The 27,873-nt window shown below is 49.0% G+C and overlaps 3 protein-coding genes across 5 annotated transcripts in view; 1 reads left to right on the forward strand and 2 right to left on the reverse strand.

Moving 5' to 3' along the window:
* Positions 1 to 826: 826 nt before the first annotated feature.
* Positions 827 to 11,644, reverse strand: kdm5a (lysine demethylase 5A). Of its 2 annotated transcripts, none has more exons than XM_011613471.2 (28): positions 10,406 to 11,644; positions 10,126 to 10,203; positions 9,910 to 10,032; positions 9,516 to 9,686; positions 9,242 to 9,445; positions 9,033 to 9,108; positions 8,853 to 8,944; positions 8,603 to 8,761; positions 8,384 to 8,503; positions 8,147 to 8,305; positions 7,843 to 8,024; positions 7,563 to 7,725; positions 7,126 to 7,440; positions 6,847 to 7,028; positions 6,605 to 6,729; positions 6,378 to 6,528; positions 6,176 to 6,293; positions 5,911 to 6,087; positions 5,615 to 5,793; positions 5,392 to 5,530; positions 5,123 to 5,302; positions 4,117 to 4,677; positions 3,871 to 4,029; positions 3,653 to 3,781; positions 3,420 to 3,567; positions 3,128 to 3,348; positions 2,521 to 2,988; positions 827 to 1,662 (listed from the first exon to the last, which is right to left on the reverse strand). In XM_011613471.2, exons 1-28 carry the CDS (start codon positions 10,550 to 10,552, stop codon positions 1,327 to 1,329), a joined length of 5,262 nt encoding a protein of 1,753 aa, XP_011611773.2. In that variant the 5' UTR covers positions 10,553 to 11,644; the 3' UTR covers positions 827 to 1,326. The 2 variants fall into 2 exon arrangements, with proteins under 2 accessions (XP_011611773.2, XP_011611772.2); XM_011613470.2 differs by having other exon boundaries at positions 6,176 to 6,296.
* A 1,529-nt stretch (positions 11,645 to 13,173) lies between these two features.
* LOC105417779 (protein phosphatase 1H-like) lies at positions 13,174 to 23,282 on the reverse strand. 2 transcript variants are annotated; one of them, XM_011613468.2, is made up of 10 exons: positions 22,772 to 23,282; positions 20,242 to 20,425; positions 19,424 to 19,798; positions 18,480 to 18,592; positions 18,311 to 18,395; positions 17,702 to 17,820; positions 16,921 to 16,984; positions 16,716 to 16,823; positions 16,419 to 16,570; positions 13,174 to 16,351 (listed from the first exon to the last, which is right to left on the reverse strand). In XM_011613468.2, the coding sequence occupies exons 1-10, from the start codon at positions 23,005 to 23,007 to the stop codon at positions 16,204 to 16,206; spliced, it is 1,584 nt and encodes a 527-aa protein (XP_011611770.2). In that variant the 5' UTR covers positions 23,008 to 23,282; the 3' UTR covers positions 13,174 to 16,203. The 2 variants fall into 2 exon arrangements, with proteins under 2 accessions (XP_011611770.2, XP_029681601.1); XM_029825741.1 differs by lacking the exon at positions 13,174 to 16,351 and having other exon boundaries at positions 16,429 to 16,570; positions 16,716 to 16,825; positions 16,922 to 16,984.
* A 2,055-nt stretch (positions 23,283 to 25,337) lies between these two features.
* The window catches only part of il17rel (interleukin 17 receptor E-like), a 7,531-nt gene continuing 4,995 nt past the window's right edge, over positions 25,338 to 27,873 (forward strand). The window contains exons 1-5 of the mRNA XM_011613467.2: positions 25,338 to 25,670; positions 26,839 to 26,866; positions 27,015 to 27,164; positions 27,474 to 27,580; positions 27,856 to 27,873. The exon at positions 27,856 to 27,873 is cut by the window's right edge and continues 97 nt beyond it. Of these exons, the coding sequence (XP_011611769.2) occupies positions 25,554 to 25,670; positions 26,839 to 26,866; positions 27,015 to 27,164; positions 27,474 to 27,580; positions 27,856 to 27,873 (420 nt within the window). The 5' untranslated portion in view covers positions 25,338 to 25,553. The remainder of the gene's footprint in view (positions 25,671 to 26,838; positions 26,867 to 27,014; positions 27,165 to 27,473; positions 27,581 to 27,855) is intronic.

Genomic DNA, 27,873 nt, shown 5'->3' on the forward strand with positions numbered 1-27,873 from the left:
AAACCATGTAGGCGTGCAGTGATTTCTCCACCAAACACGTGCACAAATATCAATCCAAATAAATACCTCCAAATGTCCCTGATGTCATCTTTGGTTTACGCTTTAGCTGTGCATCTGTGGTCCCTGTTTGGAATCTAACTGAGGGGGGGTAAAGGTAGCAGCCAGCCTAATTTGTTGCCATAATGCTCCTAAATATTTGCCGATAGTAACGATTATGATATGAAGGAGGAGGTAATGAAGAGGATGGGAGGCGCTGCAGCAAAAGCAGGCGTTACATAAGCTATTGTGCGCCATTACAGTTCATTTCATTGATGCCTGGTGGCCCCCTTCTGAAAGGACGCCTGCAACCGTCTCAGACGGAGGCGTGTCACGAAAGCAGCCCAGGTCAGCTCACACTGGATTGAACTTGGTTCAGTTGGAACTGGCGCAGCCTTCGCCTCACCCCCCCTACCCTCTTCAAGCCCTTATATCGGAGTAAACTCAGCCGCTGTGCTTAGAACCCCCAAAAGTGGGAGATGACAGAGGACGCAGAACAACACGACCCAAGTGGAATACTCACAAATGTGGACAGGATAAACGAAACGCGGAGATTTGCCCGCGTGTAATTGAGGGGACAAAACACATGTAACACGCTTCCACAACTCTCCTCTAATTGAGCTTAATGAGTAACACAGGAAATGTGAAGCTTAACCTGCCAGTTGAAATCAATCAACCCCTCAATGACGCGACCGCAAGTCAGTGTGGAGCCTCTGAAGTGATGTGGAAATTCGGCGGCTATAATGACCGAAAATTAATTTCAAAACCGAGACGAGGAAGAGAGAAAATGCCACTCTTGACTAAGAACAGTTTATTAAAGGTGAGAAAACAAAAGAGCCACACTCCGTTGTTTGCTTAAAAGTATGTACATTATAAATAATTCTACTACATTACAGTACAGCTTTTCTTTGCTTGTCTGGAGTCATTTTTACGGGGATGTTGGTGTGCTGGGGTTGATTCAGGACGCCTGTGATTGATTTGCCTTTGTTCACTGATTACGACAGCCAGAGTAGAGGGTGTATTTCATTATTCGGGGTAGACCCAGTAGGACACTTCACAGCCTAAACCTGATGAAAAAGGAAGGACCATAGTTCTGACATGTCCTGAAACTCTGGCAGCACACTGAGGCCAAGACGACCAGACTCTGGTCTGGCCTTCGTGATGCCTTTTGTTGTCGCGCTCCTCAGTCCTGGCCGTCGTGCAAATGTCCCGTTCTTTGCTACAGTCTCAAACATACAAATATTAGCCTGGACTCGAGTTTGTAAAAGCTGTCCAGTGCCAGTTTTAGTGTTAACTCCCCTGTTCGTGCTCTTTCTGCTGCTGATGTGAAGCGGCCGTGTGCAAGTGGGAGGCAGAGGAAATGCGAGGCCAAGACGCCATGGCGGGCGTCGATGGCAGGACCTGAACGCTGCCGCCGGTGCACATGGAGGTGGCCAGGACCACCACGCTCTCTTCCGTCACCTCCTCCAGAGCCATCTCCACCGCGCCGCCGTCGCTCGTGCCGGCAGCCTTCCGGGAACAATCCACGCAGATGTAGTCCTCGTTTTCGGCCATTTCGCACGACACCCCCACGCACACCTGGTGGAACCACTCGTCACAGCCGCCGTCGCACTGCACCCAGTCCACCTGAGGAGGAACGGAATCACCTTTAATCACCTCTCAGATTAGGATCTCATCAATCTATAATAGACAGATAGGAGAGTGAAGAACGGCCAGGGAACACTCCACTGCTTTATCCTCAGCCAAATGTTATAGTGAGGAGTGAAAGCATTTAATTTCTTGCCTGAACTATAAAAAGAACCATTTAAAACGTAGTCTTTTCCCATCACTACAGTCGCGCCAGGAGACTGGCCACTGGTCAAGTCAGGAGACTGGCCACTGGTTAACTTTTGGGACAGTTTTACACAGAAAAAATAAATCAGAGCATAAGATTGGTGCCTCCTGTTAATATGTTATGTGTAACTCTCTTTAAGGTGTTCTAGTGCTGTTTGCAGCTGTTGATAATCAATAACGGTGAAACGAGTGTGCCATTAACTCGACAAACAAACAAAATCTGGAAACGCTCGGCTGTCTCGCTGTCAGTGAAGCTCTTACTGTGATCAACACATCAACGAGTTTATTCTGTGGCGATACTTTCAGAAGGGTAACCGCTAGGCGTTGCTAACCGACGCTTCACCATAGCGCCAATCAATCATCAAAGACTTCAGTTCCACACTTCAAACCTTCCGCCTGAAACTAGTGATGTTGATTTAATCAGAATGTGGAAACATTGTGACTATCAAGCGCAGATTGTCCATCAACAGGCGTAGTCACATGCTGACTTTTGACTTCTGTTAATTGCTAATCTGTTGTGTTCATCACTGATCTGAGTCTTGTTGTTTTTACCGTAACGCCAAACGGAACAGTGACAGCATTGGTAGGAGAAGGTGTTTCACTGCCACATCGCGTCCTGGATGAAAGGTTTTTCACAGAGTGGAGACTCACCTTGTCTTTGCAGGGCCTCTGGCAGTTCTTGGATGCACACACAGCGTTCTCATCATTGGAGTCCTCGGCTCCGGACCAGTCGTACTTGGAGGGAATGTCCAGGATCTTCTTGTCCTTCCTTTTGTCCAGGCCCTCTCTGAGAGCCTCTGCCTTGGCTGCTGCCTTTTCTTTTCTCTTTCTCTCCTTCTCCTCCTTGGCTAACCGTTTGGCCAGCTGCTTCATCTCTCGGTTCTTGTTCAGGTTAAGTTTCAGTTTTTTCTTCTTGGATTTCCCGAGGCCCATTTCCAGACCCACTCTTTTGAGATCTTTGGACTTGGGCGGTCGCATGTCCCCCATGGACGAGGCTCCGGTGACGGCTGATGCCAACAGCATGTGGTGGTGTTCGGCCCTCTCTAACTTCCGTTTCCTTTTCTTCTCTGAATCTTTAAGCTTAATCTTCAGCGGCTTCTCCATTAGAGACTCATCGGGCTGTTGTTAAAAGACATCAAATAAAAGTTAATGACTTCATGGGACAGGGACAATGACATCTAAATACACTGCACATAAATTAACAAATACATTTAAAAGAAATAATTTAGGTGCTGTCCTCAATGAGGGCTGCTCCTACCTCCATGACCTGCAAGAATCTCTCCTCTGAAGGGGGGTGTGTGGCCTGAAGGATCCTCCAGATGTGCTGGGTTTCATCAAGGGACACTTCCAGCAGGTCGCCTAACATCATCAGCTCCTCCAGCTGGGCCTTAGCCTGCGGGGACAGCTCCAGCACCGGCGGCTCCAGGCTGCGAGGCACCAGGGGGGTCTTCCTGGGCTGCTTTTTGGGTGTGCTGATGTCTGAAATGGGGAATGTTGTTAGTATGGGGATTCTCTTAAGATAATTAAACGTGCGCAGACAAACTGCTTACTTTGCACACAGGTCTTGGAGGCTGAGGAGTATGCATGTTCAGCACAGAAGGAAGGAGTCGCTGCTGGCCACATGTGGCTGACCACTTCCTCAGACTTAACCGGGATCTCCTCATCACAGAACAGGTACGGCTTCACCTCCCCTGGGTCCTGCAAGAAGTATCAGATCATATATCAAAAAGCAAGCCTCGACATGGCGGAATAATACAGTTTCACTCGCTGCGGGCTAATATACCTTCATGTCATAACCATAGGTCTCCCTGATGTCCTCATCTGAGTCCGTCTCCTCATCATCGTAGTCCAGGGACTGGCGAGGTGATGTGGCTCTACTGAAACCCGACTGCTGGAATGTCTGGATGTGACCCTGTGACAAGACGTTTCTAATGTTTAATGGGATATCGGATATCTTTAAGGACGCCAAACGGTGGCTGTGAATGGATAAAGAGGCTTTACCTGTAAATCTGGGTTGGCGGCAGCTTTCTGCAGCTCCGCATTGATGATCTTCTCCGTTTTCTCCCTTGCTGCCTGTTCCACCATACGCTGACTCAGCACAGACAGCTTTGCCAGGGCTGAAGAGAGCTCATCTGTGGCAAGAGCTTGACGAGCTTGGTCCTTGTGAGAGTCGCATCAAAAAGGATTTATTTTTAAGAAAATTTCAACCAAGGAAAAACGGATGCATTCAAGAACGAAAACGCCAACCTGCCAGCTCATTGCCCTCTCCGTCAAACACTGGAGGGCCTCTCCTTCAGGCAGGCGCACTGGGAGCTTCTGAAGCGACACCAAAAGCGACAGGATCGTTTCTAGTCTCGGCCTCCTGGACCGCTGGCAGAGTGGACACAGGAACTTGGAGTCTTTGCTATTGCTTTGCAGACTCATGCCCAGTTTCTTCTGCGATCCCGTCTTGGGCAGAGGCACGCACGCCCCGTGGAACCAGTCCTTACAGAGCTCACACTGCAACATGAAGCCGCTCGCAGTCTTCCGGCACAGGCAGAATTTCACCTCCTCGATGCGGTCGGCCATGGCCATCTTGGCCAGGTTTGCAGCCCGTAGCGAGTGGATGGACTCCACTTCTTTCTGCTCTTTGGATTTGTAGGCCGCTACCACAGTGGAGGGGTCTCGCACCTCTTCCGGACACTCCTCCAGGTCGCTCAGGGCGTCTGGGTCAAAACCGCCCCTCTCCTTTTCCATGAGCTCCTTCACACGCTTTCTTTTGCTCTTGCTGTTTCCATAAATGCCGATGTCAATGCGGGGGCTAAGGACCTAACAGAGAGAGGCACACAATCCAGCAATAAGTCAGTCCAGTATCAAGCAGGATGGCATATCGTCATGTTCAAAATATAGTTGAAGTGTGTGGAATGAGCTCCACTCCCAGGTGTTTAGGGGAAAACTGCATGTTCCTCTGCACCTGTCAGTGTTTCATTTTAATGCGATAAACCTTCAATTAAAATCCCTCTTTCAGAAAACAGGGTATAACGGAAACATCATTAGCTTTTTTTTTTTTTTTTTTAGAAAAAGGCAAGACAAACAAATAATCCCAACTAGTGATCAAGATCAATCAGAGCTCTCTGGCATCTATTAGTTTGAAAAAAGAAATGTGTTGATGCTATAATGCACCTAAATCAAAGCAGAGAAAATATACAGATTTGTTTCTGAAGTTCCCAGCATGTGTAACAGTACAGCCTCACACTGTTCCAAGACAACCCACCTGAAGAAGAGTGTATGTGGAGTTCTTCTTGAGGAAGGTGCGGCCCGTCCTCTCCCTCCAGGCTCGGGCTGCAGCCACCTGAGACTCTACGTGTGCCAGCGGATCGAGCCGAACAGGGATGGAGCGTCCCCGGGCCAGCAGGCTCTCCAGCTGCTCCAGGTAAGCGTAGCTGCTACCACTCTGTTACACAGAACCACACAAGAAGGGGTCAAGAGGGAATCTTGGGAGAGAATAAATCCTTGTAAAGCCTGCTTCAGTGATGTCAGTACCTGGATAGCTTCCACCTTAACTGTCCAGTCCTTGGCCTTCTGTAGGGCTTCTCTGAGAGCCAGAATATTAGGTAGGTATGCTGGGATGTTCCGAGCCTCAATCACGATGCTCTCCAATGTCACCAAACTGTGTGGAGGTCTAGGAGTATAAGAAGAAAGACAGATGTGATCATAGAGCGTCGCTACTACTTTATACTTTCTATCTACGCGTGTTTGCCCGTACCGAGCCTGCAGACAGGCACGAGCCTTGTCCTCCCATCTCTCTGAGACCGTTAGGATCTCTTGTAGCTCAGCCATGGCCTTTTCCACAGCATGATGGGGAGCCAGGCCCACCCCAGAGTCTATCAGCCTCTTCATCAGCTCTAAGGTGAAGCGATGAGGTTCAGCCAAGGTAACACGAACCTGGGATGTGAATAAAAAATAAATAAAATAAATAAATAAATAATACTAGAGCACTTTAAACGATGCCACAACTTTAACAACTTGGGCAGGATACTAGAGGTTTGAAGGTGACCCCACCTCATCGAGCCAGCGGGCCTGTTGCAGTTCCTGTTTGAGGCGTGGCAGCTCCGGCAGCTCCACATCAAGACCGCTACCCAGGTCCAGCAGGGCCTGCAGCTTGGAGGAATCGGGCATCTCATCGGACAGCGCCGCTTGGGCTCGCTCGTGGAATTCCTCCACTTTCTCAAGCAACTCCTAAGAGAGAAGGAAGAACGTAATAGATGTTTTAGCAGAAACACCACCGTAACAAGAGGACAAGAATGTTGCATCCTGGGGGACTTGCTTTCACTTGTCGTGCCTGGCTGATGATACAGGGCAGCCTGTAGAGCTGATCCACAAAGGCTTTAAGCTCGTCCACGGTCAGCTTCGTGCGGTTGCAACTGTTCTCGGAACGCAGACGACTGCTGCAGACACAAACAGCCATTGGAATGAGGAGCAAGTAGGGAGGCGTGTCCGTGGGCTTGGTCTGCATCAACCGGCCTCACCTGTGCCTCTGTTTGCGGCTCAGCAGCAGCTGAGCCACAGAGGAGCACGTCTCCGCCTCCTTTACCATCTCTCTCAGCCGACGGAACAAAGTTTTTTCAGGATATTTTCGGTCCTCTGCATCTTCAAGCAAGACCTTGAGCTCAATAAGATCTATGAAATGCATAGAACCAATCACATAAATGCACCAGCAATAAAAAAAATAATTTTGTGAAAACTGTAACGAGACCTTTTTTGTTTTTCTGGTCAGCAGACAGGGCTTCAGTAACCCTTTTGGACCAAGTGTCGTATGACTGGGCCCTGGTCTTCACCCCATACAGCATTGCTGGAAACTCCTCCAGATCGTAGCGATACCTACAACAAATGGTGCAGGTATCATTTGTGAAAATCAAGCAAGCATTTTCTAATAAAAGTAAACAAAGCAACATTTTCCACAGTGTTGTTAAAGCCCATTTTAAAAAGGCCTCCTACCGAAGACACTTGTTGCCATGTGGACAATCGCAGAGGTCTGCAGCGTGGTGAAGACAGACCAGCCGATCGGGGCTGCAGGAGCAGGTCAACGCAGACAGGAAGCACGTCGTCTTACACTTGTAACACTGGCGCTCGTCATCAGGTAAAAGCTCAAAAACCTCTTGCTCTGAGGACAGAACCCCCTGTGGATGACGAGGTAAGAGGTCGGATGATGGTGTCTCCAAAGTTGTGGAGGCGCAAGAAAATAACTAACTAAATAAATAGAATAAAATCACTCACAAGTTTCTGGGCAGCTTGTCTTAGTTTTGTCTCCTCTTCCATCGTTTCACCCATTTCCTTGAAGACGGAAGTGGCCAGCTCAACGTCGAGACTTTCTGGGTCCGCTGCCATTTTGCAGAGCAGCTCCTCGTGGGAGAACACACAGTAACGATGGAGGCGTCGGTAATGGGCCACGCACTGGCGACCCATGGGTAACCAGTCAGCAGTGCAGAAGTTAACTGCCTCTGCAAAGTTGTAGCCCTGGTTGAAACCACTGTGATAGGCTCGAGGGAAGGTCACCACAAACTCCCCTGCACATTGGTTGGTTCTGTAGACCTGCCAGTGGGACATAAAACAACGATAAATGATACACGCTTATCACAAAAACATCTCAACCGTTCATTTAAAATCTGAATGGGTTTATGTATTGGCACTGAATCATCAAGCCTCAGACGTACGGGGACTCCGTGCTCCATGAGGACATTGGGATTCATGATGGTGACGAGCTGATGGAGGAGATCTGGCTGGGAGTCGAACAGCTCCGGAGCCAGCTTCTTCATTACGGCCTCCAGCTGCTCCGCTGCAGACGCTGGCACACCGTACCAAGTCTTTGGCTCACCCCTGGAATAGAGGAAAATCGGTCAGGGAGTGGATGAAGAAGTTGGTTTATATCTGCATGTTTACTCAGCCATGAAAACAAGGACTTATGACAACATTGAAATATCTTTGGAGGCTCACCAGTGCAGGAAATTGATGGAGTAGCTCCAGTGGTCCTCAATATGCCAGCAGAATGAAGAGAAACACATGCCCACGTAGAGCCAGGGCACCTTCATACCCGAGATGTCCACGTTTATATGGGTGAGAACCGACTGCTCCAACACCGGCATGTTGTTCAGATTCCAGCCCGAGTTGGCGTATTCCTAAAAAGAAACACACCGAGACTTTTATCACATGGAAAACCCCTCCCAAAACTACAGATCTGGTCTTAGATTAAAAAAAATAAAAGAAGCACAGACGATGAGAGACAAGGTAATGATCTCACCTCCTCATCTCCCAGGAGCCTTCGTTTACCGTCTCTCACGGGAAATCCGCTGCCCACTTCCTTGGAGCTGATGTCAGCACCATACTCCACAATGACGTCCTCCTCGATGCTGCTCACCAGGCGCCAGAACTCTTTTTCCACCAACTCTGTCGGGACCATCTGTGGAGGCAACGGGCCGCTGGAGTAAGACCGTGGAAGGATTTACAGAATCCAGCTCACTGTGGGACATCTACATACATGAACAGGCATATTGAAGTAGTCAGACTTGAACTGATCAGCCATTTCTCCAAAGCTCTGCAGGCTGTACTCCTTCCCCGCCTGCTCGAAACCAAACGCCTCCCTGGGTTTACTGCATTCCTGCAAACACACATTAGGTTTGACCAGAATTTAAAAACCTGATAAAACACAGAAGAAGCACGTTGTTGGTAAAGTAAAAAGAAATGTTTGCTGACTTACCTCGGCAACACATTTAGGGCAGCGCCAGTCGCCCTTGGGCACATCCTGTAGAGGCGGGATCAGGCAGAAGGTGTGGTAGCTGTCATCGCAGCCGTCACACAGCAACAGCCGATCCTCCTCGTCGCCCCGGCCGCACACCAGGCAGAAGTACAGGTCAATCTGCAGCACAGACGCAGGAATTAAGAGGACAGTCACGGAGAGGAAACACTATGAAAGAGCAAAGCTCGCGAGTTGAGAGGTTTGGACTCACAAAGTTAACCTCCAGAGTCTCCTTGCGTGGCCTCATTTTAATGGCAAAAGCCTGGGCTTTAAGTTGACGCTGCTTTTTGTTAAATCCATCATCTGAGTGCAAATTAAAGATGACGACACTCATTAAAGTCGCTCCACTGTCGCTCAGTGTTGGAAAATGTCAATTGAAATGGACCCTTACCTGCAACAATCTCAAGGCCAACCATCTTGGGACTTGCATCAAAGATCTTTAGGCCTTTGGGCTCCTTGTTTTCTCTCTGGAAGAACACAACAAGAGCTTAAACAGGTCAATCCTGCCAAGGACTGAGAGACAAAAGCTAAATCCTAGAGATAAATAAAAAAAAAGGGTTTATTATTGCAAAAGATCTAAACATCAGATGTTGGACTTGCCTCTGATTTGAGGCGCCTGGACCGTCTCTCAGGCAGATGAGAGTTGGACTGCAGCCCATCATGCTCCCCATCTTTCTCCTTTTCCTCCTCGTCCTCCTCCTCCTCGTCCTCCTCCTCATCCTGCTCTTCTTCCATTGCATCCTCACCGACTCCCTCGTCCATCTCCTCCGGATCGTCGCCCTCCTCATACAGTCGCTGGATACCCTGAAACAAAACAAAACGGCATGGAGAGGTGGAATAATAGGAAATCTCGGGCTACATCAGGACCACTCACAGTGAGCGTGGCCCCAGACTGGAAGAGCTCATATGGATAGAGGATCCTCTCATAGTGGGAGCGCAGCAGCGAACCAGTGCCTCTTCCTGACGGGTAGCCCATTCGGCTGGACACTTTGGACCATCTCTTCTCTTTACACACCGTCTCAAACCCACCCTCAGATGATACGATCTGAAACACACACATCGGACAGCGGCTGTTTTTATCTCCACGTGGAGACAGACTCTCCGGTACATTACACACCTGCCAGCCAAAACTTTGGAGAGCAAATGATCAAGAACACCTCTGATCTGGAGAAGAGTCTGCTGCAGTCGATCAGTCATTGACTTCACGCCTGTGCTTTCAATGCTACGCCAGAGCTGCATGGAATGGAAAACTCAACAGCTCTCACTACCTTACTGAGTCGATAGAGGTCCAGAATCTTTCTCTCCACGTGAGGGAATCGAATCTTCGACCCCTGCAGTTCCCAGAACTTTGCAATTTGATCCAGAAAGTTCAGCTTGACACGAGTGAGGGCCTGAGGGGAAAGATTCAAAATTCAGAAATGTATACACCGATTCATGAACGGGGACGATCATCATCGTCGTCATCGTCGTCCTGGTAAACTCACTTCGAGTTCATTCAGCCTTTGTATTCGCGGCGTGAAGCGAAAATTGCGAACGTCGCAGGCGAACGGCGGCTGCCAGTCCTGGAAAAGAAACAATAGAAAGAAATAAAAATGGCAAAAAAGTCCTCACAACACAAACACACCATAACACCAATTCAGCCCATCTTTTGGAACAAATGCAAAGGTGACACATGTGGCATCTTAATGGAAATCTAGATTGTAGCTGGGGTACACCTATAGGGTGCAGCCTTCTAAAGCCTTAGAGCAACACAGGACCTTTTACCTCAGGGGGGCGGATCTTGCAAATCCCCGTCTTCTCTGCAATGGGTCGAATCTTGTTGATGAATCCTAAAGGATCTGAGAAATCCTCCCAACTCGGCTCAAAAACCGGGCACTCGGGAGGGGGGACGAACTCGGCGAATACAGACATGTCGGCGGTGCGAGTCAGCCACTTAGAACCGGGTTTGGAGAGGGGCGCCGCGGGGGTTACTGTCCATGATTACTTCCAACACTTCTGCTCGGGCGAAGCCTCATCCTTGTCCATCATGATCGTTCCAAACGAATGAAAATCGAATCACTCCAGCCTTGAGGCGGATGCGACGTCGAGCCGTTGTTTTGGTGGAGACGAGCGCACAGACACAAACAACCTGCCGAACAATGTTTTCACCATCATCCGCAAAACTGGACCAGACGAGGCCGGGGCAGCGCTCCGTACCGTTACCCTACCAGGGTCGGGGGGGCAGGTCCGGTCCAAAATACCATCGTCCCTGCTCGGGGAAAATAATCTCCAACTCGGGATCCGGAGCGAGTGAGGGGCAACAAAAGGACACGAAAATAAGTTGGGTTTTTTTTTAATGCCTAAACAAAAATTGTTCAACAAAACGCCGTCGATACGAACTCAATGGACCTAAAAAGTGCATCATTTCTTCTTAACAATTCATGGTTGGTTGGATCACGCGTTAAAACGACCAAGTCCATTACCTAACCCAAACACAGTCGCTCGGTTTCATCCGGTAGTTACGCCCGCTCCGTTGAACACTCGGTAGGTAACATTGCACCTACAGAAGCTGGACAGGGGAAAAGCTGGTAGTTGCAAACATACGTGGTTGACCAGGGTATTTAGTCCGCAAAGTGGATCCCATTCATTGGAGTATTAAAGGCAGTACACAGCTAGCCTGCAGCTACTTTGGCTAGCTGCCACTGACCATTGCGCAGCTAATGTTGACGCTAACTAAGAAAGTCAAATTAGTAACAGTGCCCATTTTACTTTACGTATTTTGGTCGAAAACCGAAAGACTTTAAAACACCGATGCCCGGTTTTGGTTTTATGTCACCGTCTGCCAAGTTCAGTTTATTTTAACGTCGTCTATGAGTACTATATCCGCATTAGCTAACCTGCTAGCTAGCACTAGCAAGATTGGGGGAGCTGTTGTGACGCATTCATGAACACTCGGAAAACCTATAATTACTTCCGAGGTCACGCGTGCTATAAAAAGATTTTGTGGCCACTATATTGAAAATTCAAATGTATTAAAACAAATACAACGAAAAAGAACCAGTCTAGTGTTTTTATTTTGTGCCGTGGTGCTAACATTTGAGTAAATGTTGCAAGTTTTATTTGAGGTCATAATTAGCTATTCCGCTCCCAAATCCACATGCGCATGAACATCATTCCAGCTGTAATTTTAGCATTCTTTTCATTAAAATTATGTTTTCAACTGCATAACTTTATATACTTAACTGAATGTTTCAGAATGATGGCGACAAATGCAACAATTCAAATAAGAAGCGTTTACTTTAAACAGGAATAATTGTAAACTGGCTGTAAATCCTAACCCCACCAGAGGGGGGCGCACGTCGCCTCATCCGCTGGTATTCGGAAACACCCCAGGAGTGAGAGCTCCGTGTTTTTTCCCCTAACCTCACTTTCGGGGCACCATTTCTGACGTTCCCCGCGAATTTTATCCGCGCGGCCCCGCCACACGCACGCACCTAGCGGGACCCCGCAGCGGCCTCTGGGGGAAGAACTGGGCCGAGGGAACGACGCATCGCACCGCTGCTTCTGGCCACGCACGATTTTAATTTTTTAAAACGCGTTTTCCTTCGCGTGTTCGTGGGTTTTGGAGCGGGTGCGGGGTGATCCCGGGACAGAAACAGACAACAATAGGTTATAAAACAGGCTGCTGCAGTTCGCATGCAAGGTGCAGAAGTGGAGGGTTGGGTTTTTGTTTCACTCATCTGTCTAAATTCAAGTCAATTTATAGAAGTTATACGTTTTTCTAACGTGACTCCATCGCCTCTTTCCCGATGGTTACATTAATTTGCGATGTAATTCGTGTTTGGACATAAACGCTGCGTTTCAAAAGGATTTAACCAATGTAGAAATGTTGATTCGGAATTTCTGATTGAGCTTTGAACCCGCCTGTGGACATTGAGCGGTGTCGCCTGCGTCTTCACGCTGCGCGTCTGCAGCCACATGTCACCCTTACCGAGGACATGGGACAGGCGTGTCCGTGCCCACCTCTGGCTCGGGTTTTTTCTCTCGTTTTCCTGCGGATTTTTACGCACGCCTCTTTCATCGTGCGCTTTTACGCACACCGGCACAGGCAGGATGGAGACGCAGCGGAGCGAAGCTGAAGTAGGACAATGGAGCCAGAGAGGGGACCAGCCGCTGGCTGAGGTAGTATTTTGTGCTGTTGGTCGGGTTGTCCTATTGCCCCTTGTGGAGATGACTGCGCAATCTACTGCCTTGCTGGCGCTGGTGGCCGACGGCGGTGGAGTCGAACCGGACCTGAGAAAATGTCCAAGTTCTTGACATAAGTTCTTAACCTCACGTCTTCTGGGTTGGTGCTCTTCTCGCGTCAAGGCGAGTGTGTCCAGGCGTGAAGCGCTGCAGGAAACTGGGCTACAATTCTGCTCGGATACCATCATAAATTCAGTAATATCATTGCAAGAATAATCAGAAAAACACCCAATAGGTTGTTAATTTCCTGTGGATCAAGAGAAGTTTCGGAGATTTGATTGAAAATAAAATATTTTATAAATGACATGTGTTTTAAATCACATTATTTATTTTTTTGGACACATTACAGAAGAGTTAATGACAAAATCCTTCATGTTGGATTTTAAGGCGGTTTCCTTCTCTGCCCACTAGAGGGCGCCAAAGAGCTCGCTGGCAAATATGACGTTTTAAGTTTGGAGCGTTTTAACAAAAAGTTGAACAAATGTCAGACGATGTAAATAAGTTAGAGAGGAACCTTCTGAAAATATGCATAAAATAACCCACCAGTGTTTTGGTCAATCGGTTTGCATCACTTTAGTATAAAGGTTGTTGCCGTAGCGACACTTCCAGGTCAGAATTAGAAACAAATTCAAACCAAGAATTTATTGGTCAAAATTAATTCAATATCCAGGAATAAATCTACTGAATTCACAGGCAAATGTAAAATTGTACAGTGGATCACTAATTTTTTTAAATTTATTCAATATACTTAAACGGAAATCTTTTGAATGATGCGAGTAAAATCCAAAAATTGTTAAAAATAACACTGGAAAAGAGACTTTTCTTTTCTTTTTTTTTTTTACACTCAACTTTAATAATTATTTTGTTTTCACTTCTGGAAAACAAACACTGAAGGTGAACACTTCCTCCTCGCTCCGCCCGCCGGCGCCGCACACGTAAACATTAAAAATATCCTAAAATTTAGGTTATACAAAAATCACATTCACAAATAAACACGTCAGAGGCGGCACGAGGGTATTTCAAAGTGATTACACGTCCTCTTTGCTACAGGAAAGAGATTCGAACCTGACAGGTTTCGTTTTTTTTTTTCTCCTTTTTACGTCGTTGGAGAGCAACAGCGAGGATCACGATACAGCAACTCCAGGGAGGGAAGCTACAGTCAGATCGAAGGATGGAAGTTCAAGTCTAAGAGCGTCCTTCAAACAACAACAATCGTCCTCCTCCGCAAGCCTAACAAGCCACCTCTGGGGGTCCGGCCCGCCCGATTCCAGCTCTTGGGAAGCAGCGGAGCTCCAACCGGGCGTTCAACTGAACCTGAGTTGTGCAGCAGCTCAGCACGACGGCAAAAATAAATCCGAAATGTAGATTTGGACATTCATCTGAGAGAACAAAAAGGCTACAGACGCATCTAAAAGGTTGCACATTCATCCCGATGCCCCGCTGAGACGCCCGCCCAGGTCAGGAGGTCGGTTCTGGGTCGGGCCGCTCGGCTAAAGCAGCCTGTTAACGTGGCAGCGGGGCACTTTTGACCAAAGAAGGGAAGATAAATGTCCTTTAAAAATGTAAAAAAAAAACGACATTCAATAAATTAGAGAGCAAATCAGATCAATCACAGCTCAGAGACTATTTGGTTCAACATATTTCACCAAAAAAAACACAATTTAAAGATACATTAGAGTAGTAAATGAGCAAAAATAGCATTATGGAATGTACAGAAGGGAAAATGCACCTTATGAACTGCTGCTCGGAGGATGCAGACAACTGTCACCGATGCTAAGTGGCACATTTGTGACGTAGAGAAGAAAATTTAAGATTTTGGGAGGCTTCTATTCATTTTTAAAACGTGCACTAGCGGGTCTAGAGCGTCGTTAGCCGCTAAGGAAAGTTCAGATGTGTCCCAAAATGTTAAACTTTTCCGTTAACGATGGCTTTTCTCGTCCTAGCACCATTTCATTTGTCCAAATAATCTTTGGATTCAGTCACTTTAAGGGATTTATTCCCCGAATTTAAACGTGTTAGCGATTGGCTACGCTGACGGTGCGGCTGGAAAAGTGCTTTTTGGGGTTTCCTTACATTTGACCGTCGTAAAGGTTAACAGTAAATAAGCAAATCTGCTAAAAATGCAACGCTTGTGGACTGTTTTCAGCTTAAAACATCCCATAAACAGCTTTAATATGAATACGGAGGATTGTGTGGGAATAATCGAGTGCGTTCACATTTCCACCGCCCCTCCGTCGCCATAGTGATTGGTCTTTTGGGCCAACGACCCCTTTAAGCCATAACTGTTGATTAGGTCAGTCTATAACTTATCGCCCAGCCTGCGTCACTCCCATCACAACGAACATTTGCTGGAATTCTTCATGAGAAAAGTGCAAAATTGAATGAGCCGACGTCTCGCTCGGCTTCACCTTCACCTCGCCGGCGCCTTCCTTCGTAACCGTTAGCTCTTACAGGCTAAATGTCTGGGATGCTAAAGGAAACACAGCTCCGTAACTACGGGCGGGAGGTCTCACTCGGGACCCTCACAAATACAAACGACTGACATCACTACGGAATCTTTGATACAGTAAATACAAAGTCGGTCGTCTCCTCGGGCTTCCGCCCCATCCAAACATCTCTGCGATTGGAATTCATCATTTTTAGTTACAATTAGGGATTTAAGCGGATCTTTGCCAGTCCGCCGCCCTGCCGACTGATGACTGATTTCACGGACAGTTTAGCTGCAGCACAGGGCTCAATCCCGTTATTTAACGGGTGGAATTCTTCCCCCATAAACGTCGGGTTCTGGCTACGGAAACGGCGGCGGGCGGCAGGAAGCGGCGCTGGTCCTCCATCTTCACTACTCTCAGCTTAAAGACTGGAAGATGACAAACAGCTAGCTAAAAAAACAAAACGATCAAAATATTTTCAAAATAATATCAGTAGAGAAAGAACGGCTGAAAGATGAAAACAGCTTTCTCAGAGACAGAAGTGCATGTAGCCCCCCCGACCCCCACCCCCCCAGCACAGCTGCCCAGGGGCCTGGATCCACAACAGGAACCTGGCCGATCCGCCAGCTCCGGTCACAACACGAAGGGGAGGGACACGTTGGGGACACGTTGACGGTCCAGAGGAGGAGTTCAGGGGAGCACAACAGTTCCAGCTTTGGCGTCTCTGCAGAGGTTCAGGGGCCCAGTTCAGCCGACATGGATCGAGGTTCCCCGGAGCCTTTGACCTCCCGCAGAGACGCTGAACCCGAGCCTCCACATCTGGATTCTCCGGCGTTCGGCGAGGACAGAAACGTGCGCAGAGGAGTGAAAGGACGGGTCCAGGGTGGGTTCTGTTGGCCCCGCGGCCCCTCAGGCCTGGCGGTTACCGTACGTTAAGGGGATGATGAAGACCGAGATGTCGTCGCCGGAGCCCAGGCGCTCGTTGGTGATCCGCCACCCCCGGTCCCGCAGCACGCCGCGCGCCCGCATCACCAGGTCCTGCGCCGCCATCGTGTACCTGCGCCACACGGGAAACGTGAATGCTCCAGCCTGAGGGGGAGGGGGAGGGGCAGCAAACAACGCACCTGTAGAGGTCGTCGGGGTCACAGTTGGAGAGGAAGGTGGTGACGACTTCTGCTACTTCCTGGTTGGAGAGAACGTCCCAGAGTCCATCGGTTCCCATGACCAGGACGTCGTCGGCGCCATGCTCGTAGCGCGTCAGGTGATAAACTTTGACCTGCAACGACAGCGGGAGCTAACGCGCTTCGGTTGCATCAAGCTAGCAGCCGGCCGGAGGGGTTTGATGCTAACGCCCGGTTTTATCCGTGTCCTGTCGTCGCTGGAGACGGAGGAACCTCAAGAGCTTGAACGGAGCGACTCACCTCAGGACAGCAGGAGAGGAAGGGTTTGATGTAGATGTTGGAATCGTGGACCTTGAGGTCGTGATCCCCGAGCCCTCGGGTCACGCCGATGGTGGCCAGCACCCGGGCCTGCAGAACAGAGGCCGCTTTAGTCTCCAGGGAGCCGTGAGCACGTCAAACCTTCTCCTCCGTGTCTGAATCGGACGGCAGATGTGCGAAATCCCACCTTTTTTCCTTCCCCGTAAATCAGCGGGAACTTGAGATCTTCATCGTCGACGGTCTTGTAGGCCCTGCGTTGGTGGAGAGAAAAGCCAACCTGACCATGAGCCGAGCCCCTTTCTCCTCTTCGCAGCATCAAAGATGGCAGAAAAACGCGCTTTGATATCGCGTCAGCTTCACTAAAGATTCACGGCTGGTCCAGGAAGTCCAGCATTCACCTGTAACTTAGCAACGAGTCCTTCGCATATTGACATATTATTTATTGCTCGCAAGGCCACAAGGTAAGTAAATAGCAGATAATTCATCAAATAAATCAAAAATCAAGTGGGTATTTTCAAGAACATTGCGCATGAATTAAAAACCCCGAAACGTGAGTAATAAAAGGCTCCTCCAAGGCGGTGTGGGTGCAGCAATGGCGCCCCCTGCAGGCAGAGGAATGTAACTGCATATCAATAAACTAAGAATACTGCTGACCCTTGACCTTTCCCCGCCTCGAAACTCCCCCTGAACCCATAAGCCCCGCCCCCCCGACCATGTCCGGAACCCTGGCAGTAAAGATCGGTCATTCCCCCAGATGTGGCTGCAAATGTTTACTTGTTAGAACATATTAATCAGGCGTGATGCGTTTACATGCCCTCCAGAATAATCGGAAAAACACCGGTGGGATTTATTCAGGAGTACGCGAGGACATTGGACTCAGACGTCCTGTTCTTCCCATCGCCGCGGAGATTCGCAGCGATGAAATCTTTTTGACTATCGCTTCATCCGGAGAGAGAAAATTGACTTACCATCCATTCATGGTGAAATCCCTGTAGAGCATCTTTTTGCCCACCTCTTTCCTCTGAACTCTGCGGGGAAATTCCAGGTGCGTGAACTCGTTTCCCAGCAGGTGCGGCTGCATGAAACCCTGGACGGACATCATGGCGTCAAAGATGGGGTAATAGAGGCGATGACTCACTCAGGGATGGGATTTTGTCACAAAGCAGATCATTTTAACATTTAATACCAGATAAATAAGAAAGTCCCACCCCTTTACGGCTCACGCGATGTCTGACTGTAATTAATAATGTATTAATGATCTCAGCCATTCTTTATTACATTATTTCAGCGGTCCAAAGACTCATGACACATGAAGAGACTGATTGTGTCCTCAATGAGGTCCAATAAACTTCCAAATCATTTGAGCTTTTTTCCCCCTTTAGACCTAAAATTTTGATGGTTTATTGTCCATTTTCCCACCCCGAATGAACAAGAAAGGAATTTTGAGCTCAGAATCGGATGTTTTCTTATTCATTTAATAAAATGTGTTTCCTTCTGACATTTCAACATGACAGAATTTGCAGCAAATATCTGAATTAAACTCCAAAGACAGATTTTCGCCGAGAAACGTCACCTACCAGGAACTGAAGCCGCTGCCGTTCCGATTCTGGCGTGAACTCCGTCGACATGGGAACAATCTCGTTATTTCTAATGATGATGGCCCTGCTCACAAAGAGAACAACCCCACCAGATTTTATAATGTTTTAAATCCGTTTTCAACCCACACGCTGAAGAAAGGTGACGCACCTGCTGTCGCCTGCGTTGGCCACGTAGAGTTTCCCCAGGAGGTAAACGACAGTGAGGGCCGTGCAGCCGCCGGTCACGCTGTAGACTTGCTTCTCCTTCTCGATCTGAGCGTCCTGAGAATGAACACACGGATCGTTTTCTCCATGTCGATTAACGTCAAAAAATAGTAAAATTCCAACAAGCAGAACTTGGGGGGAAAAAACAACATTCTGTGCAAATATTTTGCTGAAGATAAACTAAAAGGGGACGTTTTTATAAATGAATAGTAAATGTTCAGGTCATGGTTCTGTTTTAGGAGACGTAAAAGAAGCTCTTTCCAATACAAAATAGCGTCAAATGCGAAATGTCGCCATCTAGTGGCCAGAACGCATAACTGTTTAAAAAAGACCCCCGTCGAAAAAAAAAAAATAATCTAAAAATACTTTTCCTCAATAATAACCATTAATGTCATATTTCATGTCAGAAGTCTTGGATCTGTTAACAGCAGAGCTCTTTCAGGGCCTCGTGCACGAGTATCTGCCATCATTGGAAACTGTCCATCCAATAAATTCATTGCAACTGTCCTCAACTGAATTCTTTTTAGTATTGAAAACAAACCCATCATATCTTTTTTGCCAGGATTAATGAGTATTTTTAGATATATTTTTGCTTTATGCTGCTTGGTCCATGTACCGAGCCTGGTCCTGGCTGTGGTTTCCTCCTGTTTAAAGGAAGTTTTTCCTGGTTTCTCGAAGGAGATTTCCTTGGTTCTAAAACGTTGAGTTGAACTGACAATCAAAGGTGCTTCGAGACCTCAAATCTGAGGTCATCTGAACTCTGGAGCGTCACCCTGTGTGTGGATCAACAAGATCCAGCTGATCCACTATAAATATACGGGACTTTGCCGAAGCGGCGGCTAAAATGTAGCATTGTTGAAAGGTCTGAAGCAGCGTAGCGGGCCTCACCATCTCTTTGAAGGCGTTCTCGATGGCGCCGATCACCAGGCTCTCGTGGTCGATCTTCTTCTCGTTGAAGAAGCGCGGCGGAGGCGGCGTGCTGCTGGGGGAGCCCGGCGTTCCCGCGGCGCCGCGCAGCGAGGCGGCCCGCGTCAGTGCCCGGTGAGGGCCCGGGGTGGTTCCCTGGAGGTAGGGGTTGTTGCTGTCAGGCTCCTCCCCCAGGACGGTGGGGGGCGGCGAGGACGCGTCGCGCAGGACGTCGATGACGGCCTGCAGCTGGCAGGCGATGTGGTGCTGCAGCAGGCGGGAGGCGACGACGGCCGCGCCCGAGCCGGCGTGACCGTCGAACAGGGCCCAGTAGTGGAACAGGAACCCTTCAGTGTCCTGCGGACACAACCAGGAACGTTGGACACGGGTCACATGACACGATCAACAACACACACCCCCACCCACCCACCCACACACACACACACACGACCTTGGAGACGTTCTTCCTTCCAATTTCAACTACAACTCAGCAGAATTCCTCCCTTTCAGGTTCCAGCTATGCTAGCATGCAGAGCGGCCACGGAGGTGAAATGCATTGTGGGATACCTCGGACGTGGACTTGGGTGCACCTGCCTCGTCGCAACCTGGCAAGTACGCGCAACTTTCCAGGAAGCGCGCCCGTCCTTCAGCGCGCACGTATCTAGCGTGACTTGTGTGGACTCGGGACAACTCGGTATCCCACAATGCATTTCACCTCGGCCAGCAGCAGTGTGTGCTCCCAAGTACGCACTCCGAATGACTGGTTTCTGTGGTTCTGTGTTCAGGTTGGACGTTTGTACCTCCCCCAACTTGCTGTAGTCCAAGCGGAGGCCCTCGCCGTTGGGCAGCGAGTTGCGCCTCTTGGCGCTGGGGGTCCTGCTGGGGGTAGAGGGGGGGCAGTAGCTCATGGGCCTCCTCCTCGCCACCACCACCTCACAGCAGGCCTGGTCCTCGTTCAGAGCGCTTTTGCCAGCGTTGATCACCCTGAAACAGAGGAAACGTTGACTGAGGGAGAAAATCGAATGTTGCCCTTCAGTTGGAACAACACGGAACGACGTCGGATGGTTTGGGTCGCTGCTGCCCGCCGCAGCACCAGGACCCGATCGACCGGGGCCTCGAGGTTTGGGCAGAAAAAAACGCCTCTTTGCCTTCCGCCATTCTCTGATCATGAGACCTTCGACTAGAATCAGGAATTTTTCCGGTGTCCCATTTTGACAGCAGAACAAATTCCATTTTCCTCGCAAGTCAGAATTCGGAACAAAGATGGATCAGATCCAAACGGACCCTCTTTCGGTTGCAGGCTGGGGGAGGGAGTCCGCGAGACCCTTCAGGGAACTCATTAGCGACACTTAGCGCGCTAACACCTTCAAGAATGATGCAGAACCTCATGAGGCCCAGAGGACAGCGGCAAATCTGACCGTCCTCAACCTTGACGTCGGCCCTGGCGGAGACATTCGCACCTTTTCTCCGCCTCTTTTCCCCGGATCGCTCCCGCCGTCATTCCCAAGCGAACAGACAGGCGCGTCTGCCGGCGTCTCTGGGGGCGGGGTCGAGAAAATGACCTATTTATAGATACTTCCTTTGCTAGGCGACATCGACGCCTGCGTCTGTGTCTCAGGTGCTCGCTAACGTGGACGAAATAAACGAGAGCGGGCGCTAGCGTCGGCCTTTTCTCTCTGAAGTGACACACCCAGATTTAAAAATTCCTTCAACACAAACAGAATGAGGCAGAAGCTCGTTTCCCTGCCTCGAACAGACTCTTTTATTACCCGTTTCTAGCCTATAAATAACTGCTACTTTTGCGTGGGATCTATTTCAGGAGCCTTTGGAGCGTTCCCTCCTTTGTTGTGGTCCAAATTTAGCAAGAAAATAAGCTACTGCGCTGAGCTGCAACTCGTTTAAAGCCAACAGGTTCCTGAGTAGACGAATAATTTTAATTTCAATGCAAGTAATGAGTCCGTTGGCGGCGTATATGACCAGTATTTTTGCTTTGATGTGTGTTTAATGTCTAATTTGGACATTTTCCTCAACCATAACATGAACATTGATGCATGAACAATAAATGCTAAAAGAGTAACATTAGCTGGTTAGCTTGAGTGAGCGCTGAGATGAATTGTTAGCGTTCCTCGAATTAGCAACAAAAAGCTAATCTTCCCCTCAGCTGTCGAATGGCGCCGATTCTGCGCCCCGAGGACGATCCACTGAGATCATTTGAAGAGGAGATAATTATTTTGCCATGCGTTTCCTGTAAAAGGCCTGTGGACGAAACAGAAGCCCATTATCAGCAAAAGAGCTAAAAATAATAACGAACAAGCCCAAATTTGGTGCTTTTGCGGCCTTGTAATTAGAACTGCTCAGACGTGGCCGTCTGGATACACGAGATAAGAGAAGGAAGAAAAAAACCCACATTTAGGCACGAAATATAGGAAGCTTTGTAAAGAGCTTGAGCTTCAGATTATCAAGGGGAAAAAGTCTCTGTTTTAAAAGAAGCTCTTGTATTTTTACGTCCAGTCTGTGGTGAGGGTTTAAGGGAACTGCTGCTTCAAATAGCCCCCCCCCCCCCCCCCTCCACAAATCTAAAGCTAAAGTCATAGTTGAGGGAAATAGTTACTGCTTAGCTTTAATTTCATCACTCATTTTTCTGATTTGGATGGTGATGTTTAATGTGGACTCTCTATCGCCCCTCCAGGAAACTGGTGGTACTACAAGACCAGGAAGTTGGGATTTTTAGGAGCAGTATTTTAATAAAAATGAAAGGAAAAATGAAAGGAAAATCCAGCCTTCTTTAAATGCTGACCACCACCACTGTGATCTGGTGTCACACCCAGCCGACCACAGATTCGTTTATTGGCTTTTAAACTGATTTATTGACCTTTAATGGTCTGATGCACCGAGACTTGGCCCACACATCTGCGATGGGATGGGAACACAGTTCGTTTCGCATCATCTTAAACACCGATGTTGTGCAAATATCGCCCCCCCTCCCTCCATAAGAAGTAAGCTGCAGTTTGGGTTTGGCTACGCAAGGTTGATAAAACCAAAACACGCACGTCTGGATTCTAAAATACCCATAATTCCACGCAGGAATCCGAACCAGTGTGGGGAGCCGAACCAGCAGGGTGCTGCGGGGACCAGGATCAGGCAACAGAACACCAGGACCCGATCCAAAGTGATCCAAGCGCAGCGTTAAAGGGCGAAGGTGGTGATGCTTTTGGACACAACAGGTGGACCGGGGCGGGGGGGGTCACACCGGTAAGGCCCTCACCACTCCTGCCCGACTATCCCGAGAACAGCTGCTCATTTCTGATCGCGACCGACGGCTTTACTTACTCGGCGTAGCCGGTGGCCCACGGTAATCTCCTGGTTTCCTTCAGGATGAGGATGGGCCGCGCGATGTGGTCCGCCGAGCACTCGATTTCATCCGGGGACAGTCCGAGGAACTGGGGTCTCATATACGGGAATTTAAGCGGCATCTCGGGTGCACCGTTGCCCCCACCTCCGGAGCCGCCCCCGGCCATGATGCCACCCATGAACCCGGCCACGGCGGACTTGACCCGCGTCAGCATGTTGGCGGCGCGTCGGGGCGGTGCGTCCGTCGGCCGGTGCGCGGCTCCGCGGCTCCCTTTCCCCGGATTGCCCCCCAGCTCGGCCGTGCTTGGTCGACGACAGGCTCGATGGAGGAGAAGAGGCGGCAGAGGAGGAGGAGAGCCTCGGTCAGGGGTTCATTCAGTCGCGCCTGGAGCCGGAGGAGAGGCCGGAACGAGGAATGATGCTTTCAGCACAAACCCTGCACACCTCCATGGAGAGCATTGATAACAGCTCGGCCCTCGTGAACGCGGAAATACACAGCAGCTTATCAGGTCATGTGACACGGCCACGGATGCGCACTGCAAAAAAATGCACGCCGCTGCACGAGGATGCGATGAGTGGCTGATGTCGAACTTAAAAACACGGCGTCGCCCCCTTTTTTTTAACGAGCGAACATAAATGCAACTGTTTGCCTGACATAGAAGTCTAAAATGATCTTTTAATGTGAAATAAATAGGAACTGTTTGAGGCTCCTGAGTCGGAGCGGCTATTTTTTGCAGTGCAGGATGAGCAAAGATTGATAATTCTTCCAGCGAGATGAGCAGCTTACAGCGGCGGACAGCAGGTTAAAGGTAAAGCTGGTCAGTGGGTCTCATGCAGGTTTACAGACCGCAGACGGTCCAGCAGCCGCTGCACAATCTGAGTCAGATGACACATCTCAGACAATGATTTACCCCCCCTCCCCCCAAACGGGGTTTCTGCTCTTTCGACTGCCAATGATCTATATATGTTTCTTTTTGATTTTTCATCTAAATTTCTCACGATAAAATGGGAGGAAATAACCCACCGATGCTGAGGATGGCGATGACGTCATGGGGCGATCCAAGCTCTGGCATGAATTTACCAGTGCACAACTACAGAACATACCGGTACTGTAAGGCAGATATATATTTGGAGCGTTCGGCGCCATTTCAAGGACGGCCTCCTGTAGAATTTAGACCAGAAGTGCGTTTTTCCACAATTATTTCTACCCTTTATTTTTGAATAAAAAATAATTCACCTTCGGTTCCCAGAAAAATCACATTTTGATGGCCACACATCAAAATGTGCGATTTCTGCTTAATAAAGGCAAAGACATTCACCTAATGACCCTCATGAAGGTGCAGAAACGCTGTGGGTTGTAGTACACAGAAACAACCACTAGACGGAGCCATTTGACTTAAAGTTTCAACCAGTTACAGCACAGCAAACACGTTTACCTGCCTCTGGTGTCACATGGGTGAAGTTGTTCATGGTTCCACCGTCTGTAGGAGCAGGAGGACTTTATAGGTGATGAAGGACTCCAGCAGAAGCCAGTAGGTGGACAGTGTGAGACCTCCAGCTGCCCAGGTCTCCACATATTAGAGCGTCACGCTGGACCCTAAAGCTGCACCTTTGGGGGTAAATGACTGCTCCCGAATCACAGCTGGCAGCGGCTGCGAGGAGCTCCTCCAATAAACGCGTCACCACCACGGTGATCCTACGAACCCCCAGGCGGACGCTAACAGGACTCACGTGCTGGGTGGAGGGCCACATGCACACAGAATCACTTGCTTCTCAGTTTCAGCTGGCCGGGTCACGACACTCGCAGGATTATGGGGCCGAAGAACAAAACACATGTTGTGCAAATACCAACCTCGATTCAAAGGAACTATAGGCACTTCCTGGCGGAAACAATCAAACGAAGCACAAAAGGTTATCTGGGGAGTGCTTGGAATTAGCTGAAGGCTTCTTATTCTCAGAACTCAGGCGCTCTCTACACCAGAGTTCGTTGGCATGGAAACTGTTACCGCGGAGCCCAACACAAGGTTCTGCCTGAAGCAAAAATACCTGGCAAAGTTCGTAAACCGCTTGTTAAAAATGGCAAATGACAAATACATTACCCCATAACTTTTCACTTCCCCCCAACTAGTTCCAAAGAACTACATCCACATCGCGTGTTTACGCACGTCAGGCGTGCGAAAAATTGCCCGAAAACGTGACATTCGACCAGTAATCCAGGAGGTTCCAATTTTATGATCCATCTGGGTTCAAAGAAATGGATAACAAAGGAGTAAATGGGGGAATTCCTGCCTTTACGGTAAAAATGATGCAGATGTACTGTGGCTGCGGGCACGACTGCTGTGGAACCACTTCCACTTTATGGTTATTGTAGACTGTCATTTGGAAAAGAACCGTGGATTCCACTTCTAGGAATCATGGGCAGAGGAGGATGTGATGGTGTAAGTGTGTCCTCACACTATCATGGAAAAACCTTCTGCGTGTTTCCCTGACAGAAACAATGACAAATATCTAGGCCACGCCCCCAGCCTGGAATATTTAAACCCCCACTTTTGTGCAGCAGGTCGTTCACTTTGAGTGTGGTTGGCCTTATAACTACTCCCTGGATATCAACCCACTCGGGGGATATTAGAGAGGGAAATCCCGCCCCCCCCAGCCTACCAACACCACCATTAGACTTAGAAAGATCCCAGTTCACCCAGTCACCTGCAGGAGGCCACAGATCCCAGGAGCCGGAGAGGAATCGGAGGGGTGTCGTCTAAAGATGATCCTATTGGCTGCCTTGCTGGTGTCCCAGTGTTGCGTGAGCGTGAGCGCAGCTGCAGGAGGGAGCGCGGCAGCACTGGAGAGGATAGAGGACTGCGGCACCGGCTGCTCTCAGGTAAAACAACCTCCTGACCTTGGCCAGCGAGCTCTGCCTCCTCTCATTTTCCTATTTCCCACTTGATGCTACTGCGAGTTGATTCCACATACATGACACACTAACGCGGTGTGTGTTGATTCCACATACATGACACACTAACGCGGTGTGTGTCAGCCCGCTGATGACTGTGCAGGTATGCGCTGACTCACCTGCTGACTCACTACTACAGGAGAGATTGATGGGAAAAACCCCGTCTCCTCAGCGTGGATCTGTTGCATTAATACACGCTGGAATGTGGAACAGCTGCAACGGCGTCTGACTGCCGAGGTTACACGCCTGTCGACCACCTGTGTAGGACTTGCAGTGAACTTGAAGTTAGACTCCAAAGCTGAAGGGAATACAGACGCTGGGATGAGACAAGTCCTGCCCTGGGTGTGTTTGTGTGTGTGTTGTTGTGCTGGTAACACTGTTGTTGGGCTCGTGCCTGATTAGATCAAACAACACGGGGTGCGGATGCTTTTCTGCATGTTTGTTTTGGGAGGTTACCACACACCCTCTTGAGTCAGTTAATAACTCCCCAATATGACGACCACGTTTCTTCCAGATAGGCGTCATCGGCCTAAATTTGAACCCCTTACTACCCAGGAAGTAACATGACTAGCAGTATGAACTGTTGGCAACTCACCATTTCCCTCAAGTTCCTTTCAAATTGCACTTACTCATGCAGATATTGGCCTTAAAGGGGAATCCATTCGTTTCAACCCAAGTGAAATATTGCTACTTTACATCAATTATTCTCTTAGACGAAATATAATATGAGGGAATGTAATTGTATTTTTTAACTGTCTCAGCCTAATCGGCCCATTAATGACCAGTTTATTTGGCCCTCATAGCTTTTAACGGTGAAACATGAGCTGTCCGAACTGGCTGTTGGACAAAACAACCGATAACTGATCTGGCGTTCGGTTATAACACGTCAATTACAGATCCTTATCACGAACCGTTCATGGAGGGGGCAAGAAGTATTTGTTGAAGTATTTTCCTAGCAGTGAATGCGTCACAGGACCTTGAATCAGGATTCTGATCAGGAAACCGCTCCGGTTTTCCACCGAAGGACAGTGTGATAAGAATATGCTGAATGCATATAAGGTCCCTGACTGACTGTTGTCACTCTCCCTCCTCACAGGGCCTCCGCTGCAGGACCAAACCACAAGGTGAGTCGGCCTTTACGCCCTGTAGGGCGGCGCTCTCGCCTCGCGTTGACCCTGCCGATGAAAGGCCTGAGTGTGTGGTGACCTTGAACCTGCTGCTCCAAACCCGCTTCATCCGTCTCCCGTTTGTTTTGGGCTCTTTCCCTCACAGCATTGTTCCCCCCTCCGTGCCAAGACCCAGGCGAAGGCCTCCGCACCTCCTCCGTGTTTCACAACATCAGCGTCACCACGGCGATGCGGTGCGAGGGGAGGCAGAAGTGCTCGCTCCACCTCAGAGTCAGCGCTGATTTACGGCTCACAGGTTTGTTCTCGTTGAAAACCCTTTGTTCTTGTGCTTTCATTATAAAAACTGGTTTGAAATTTCCTAATTTGGCAGAACTTAATCTGATAAAACGAGGGTCAGAGCACGTACTCAGGTGTGTACCAGCAATTATATAACCTTTAAAGGCTCCTCGCGGCGCAGGGAATTCCCTCTGAAGGTGTGCTGGTTGTTCCTTCCTGTTTGTGTCCACCTGAGGAACAGCAGCTACCGTTTGAAGGCTGTTGACTCCACAGGTGACTCAACAGGTGACTCCACAGCCTCAAGTTGACTTTGATTCGGTTTCCACAGCCGCCGTCCACGGAGTGTCCATCTGCGTTGCGGCCGCAGGGATGATGGCCAACTGCAGAACCGTCAGATTCACAAAAGCTTCGCGGGCGAGAATGTCCGGGATGCAGGTAACCAGTAGCAACGGCGCCTTGGAGGATTGACCCAGTTAAACAATTCACAGCTGCACAGACGGCAACGTTACTCTAAGTCCGTCTTTGCAGGAATTTAATGTTTAAACCCACTTAGTTGTTTTTAAGTACGTTTTTGGATTCATTCTGCGCTCAGATCACAGTTTCCTTTGATCTTACATCCATTCTGGGGCCGAGAACTTTTCAAACACTTCGCAGAAAGCTGCACATCAGTGACGCAAACGTGGTTTTTGTTCTGCTTTGTTATTGGAAAGGTGAAAGTTTGGAACGAC

The sequence above is a fragment of the Takifugu rubripes genome, chromosome 18 (genome assembly GCF_901000725.2).
Source record: "Takifugu rubripes chromosome 18, fTakRub1.2, whole genome shotgun sequence".
Taxonomy (NCBI): domain Eukaryota; kingdom Metazoa; phylum Chordata; class Actinopteri; order Tetraodontiformes; family Tetraodontidae; genus Takifugu; species Takifugu rubripes.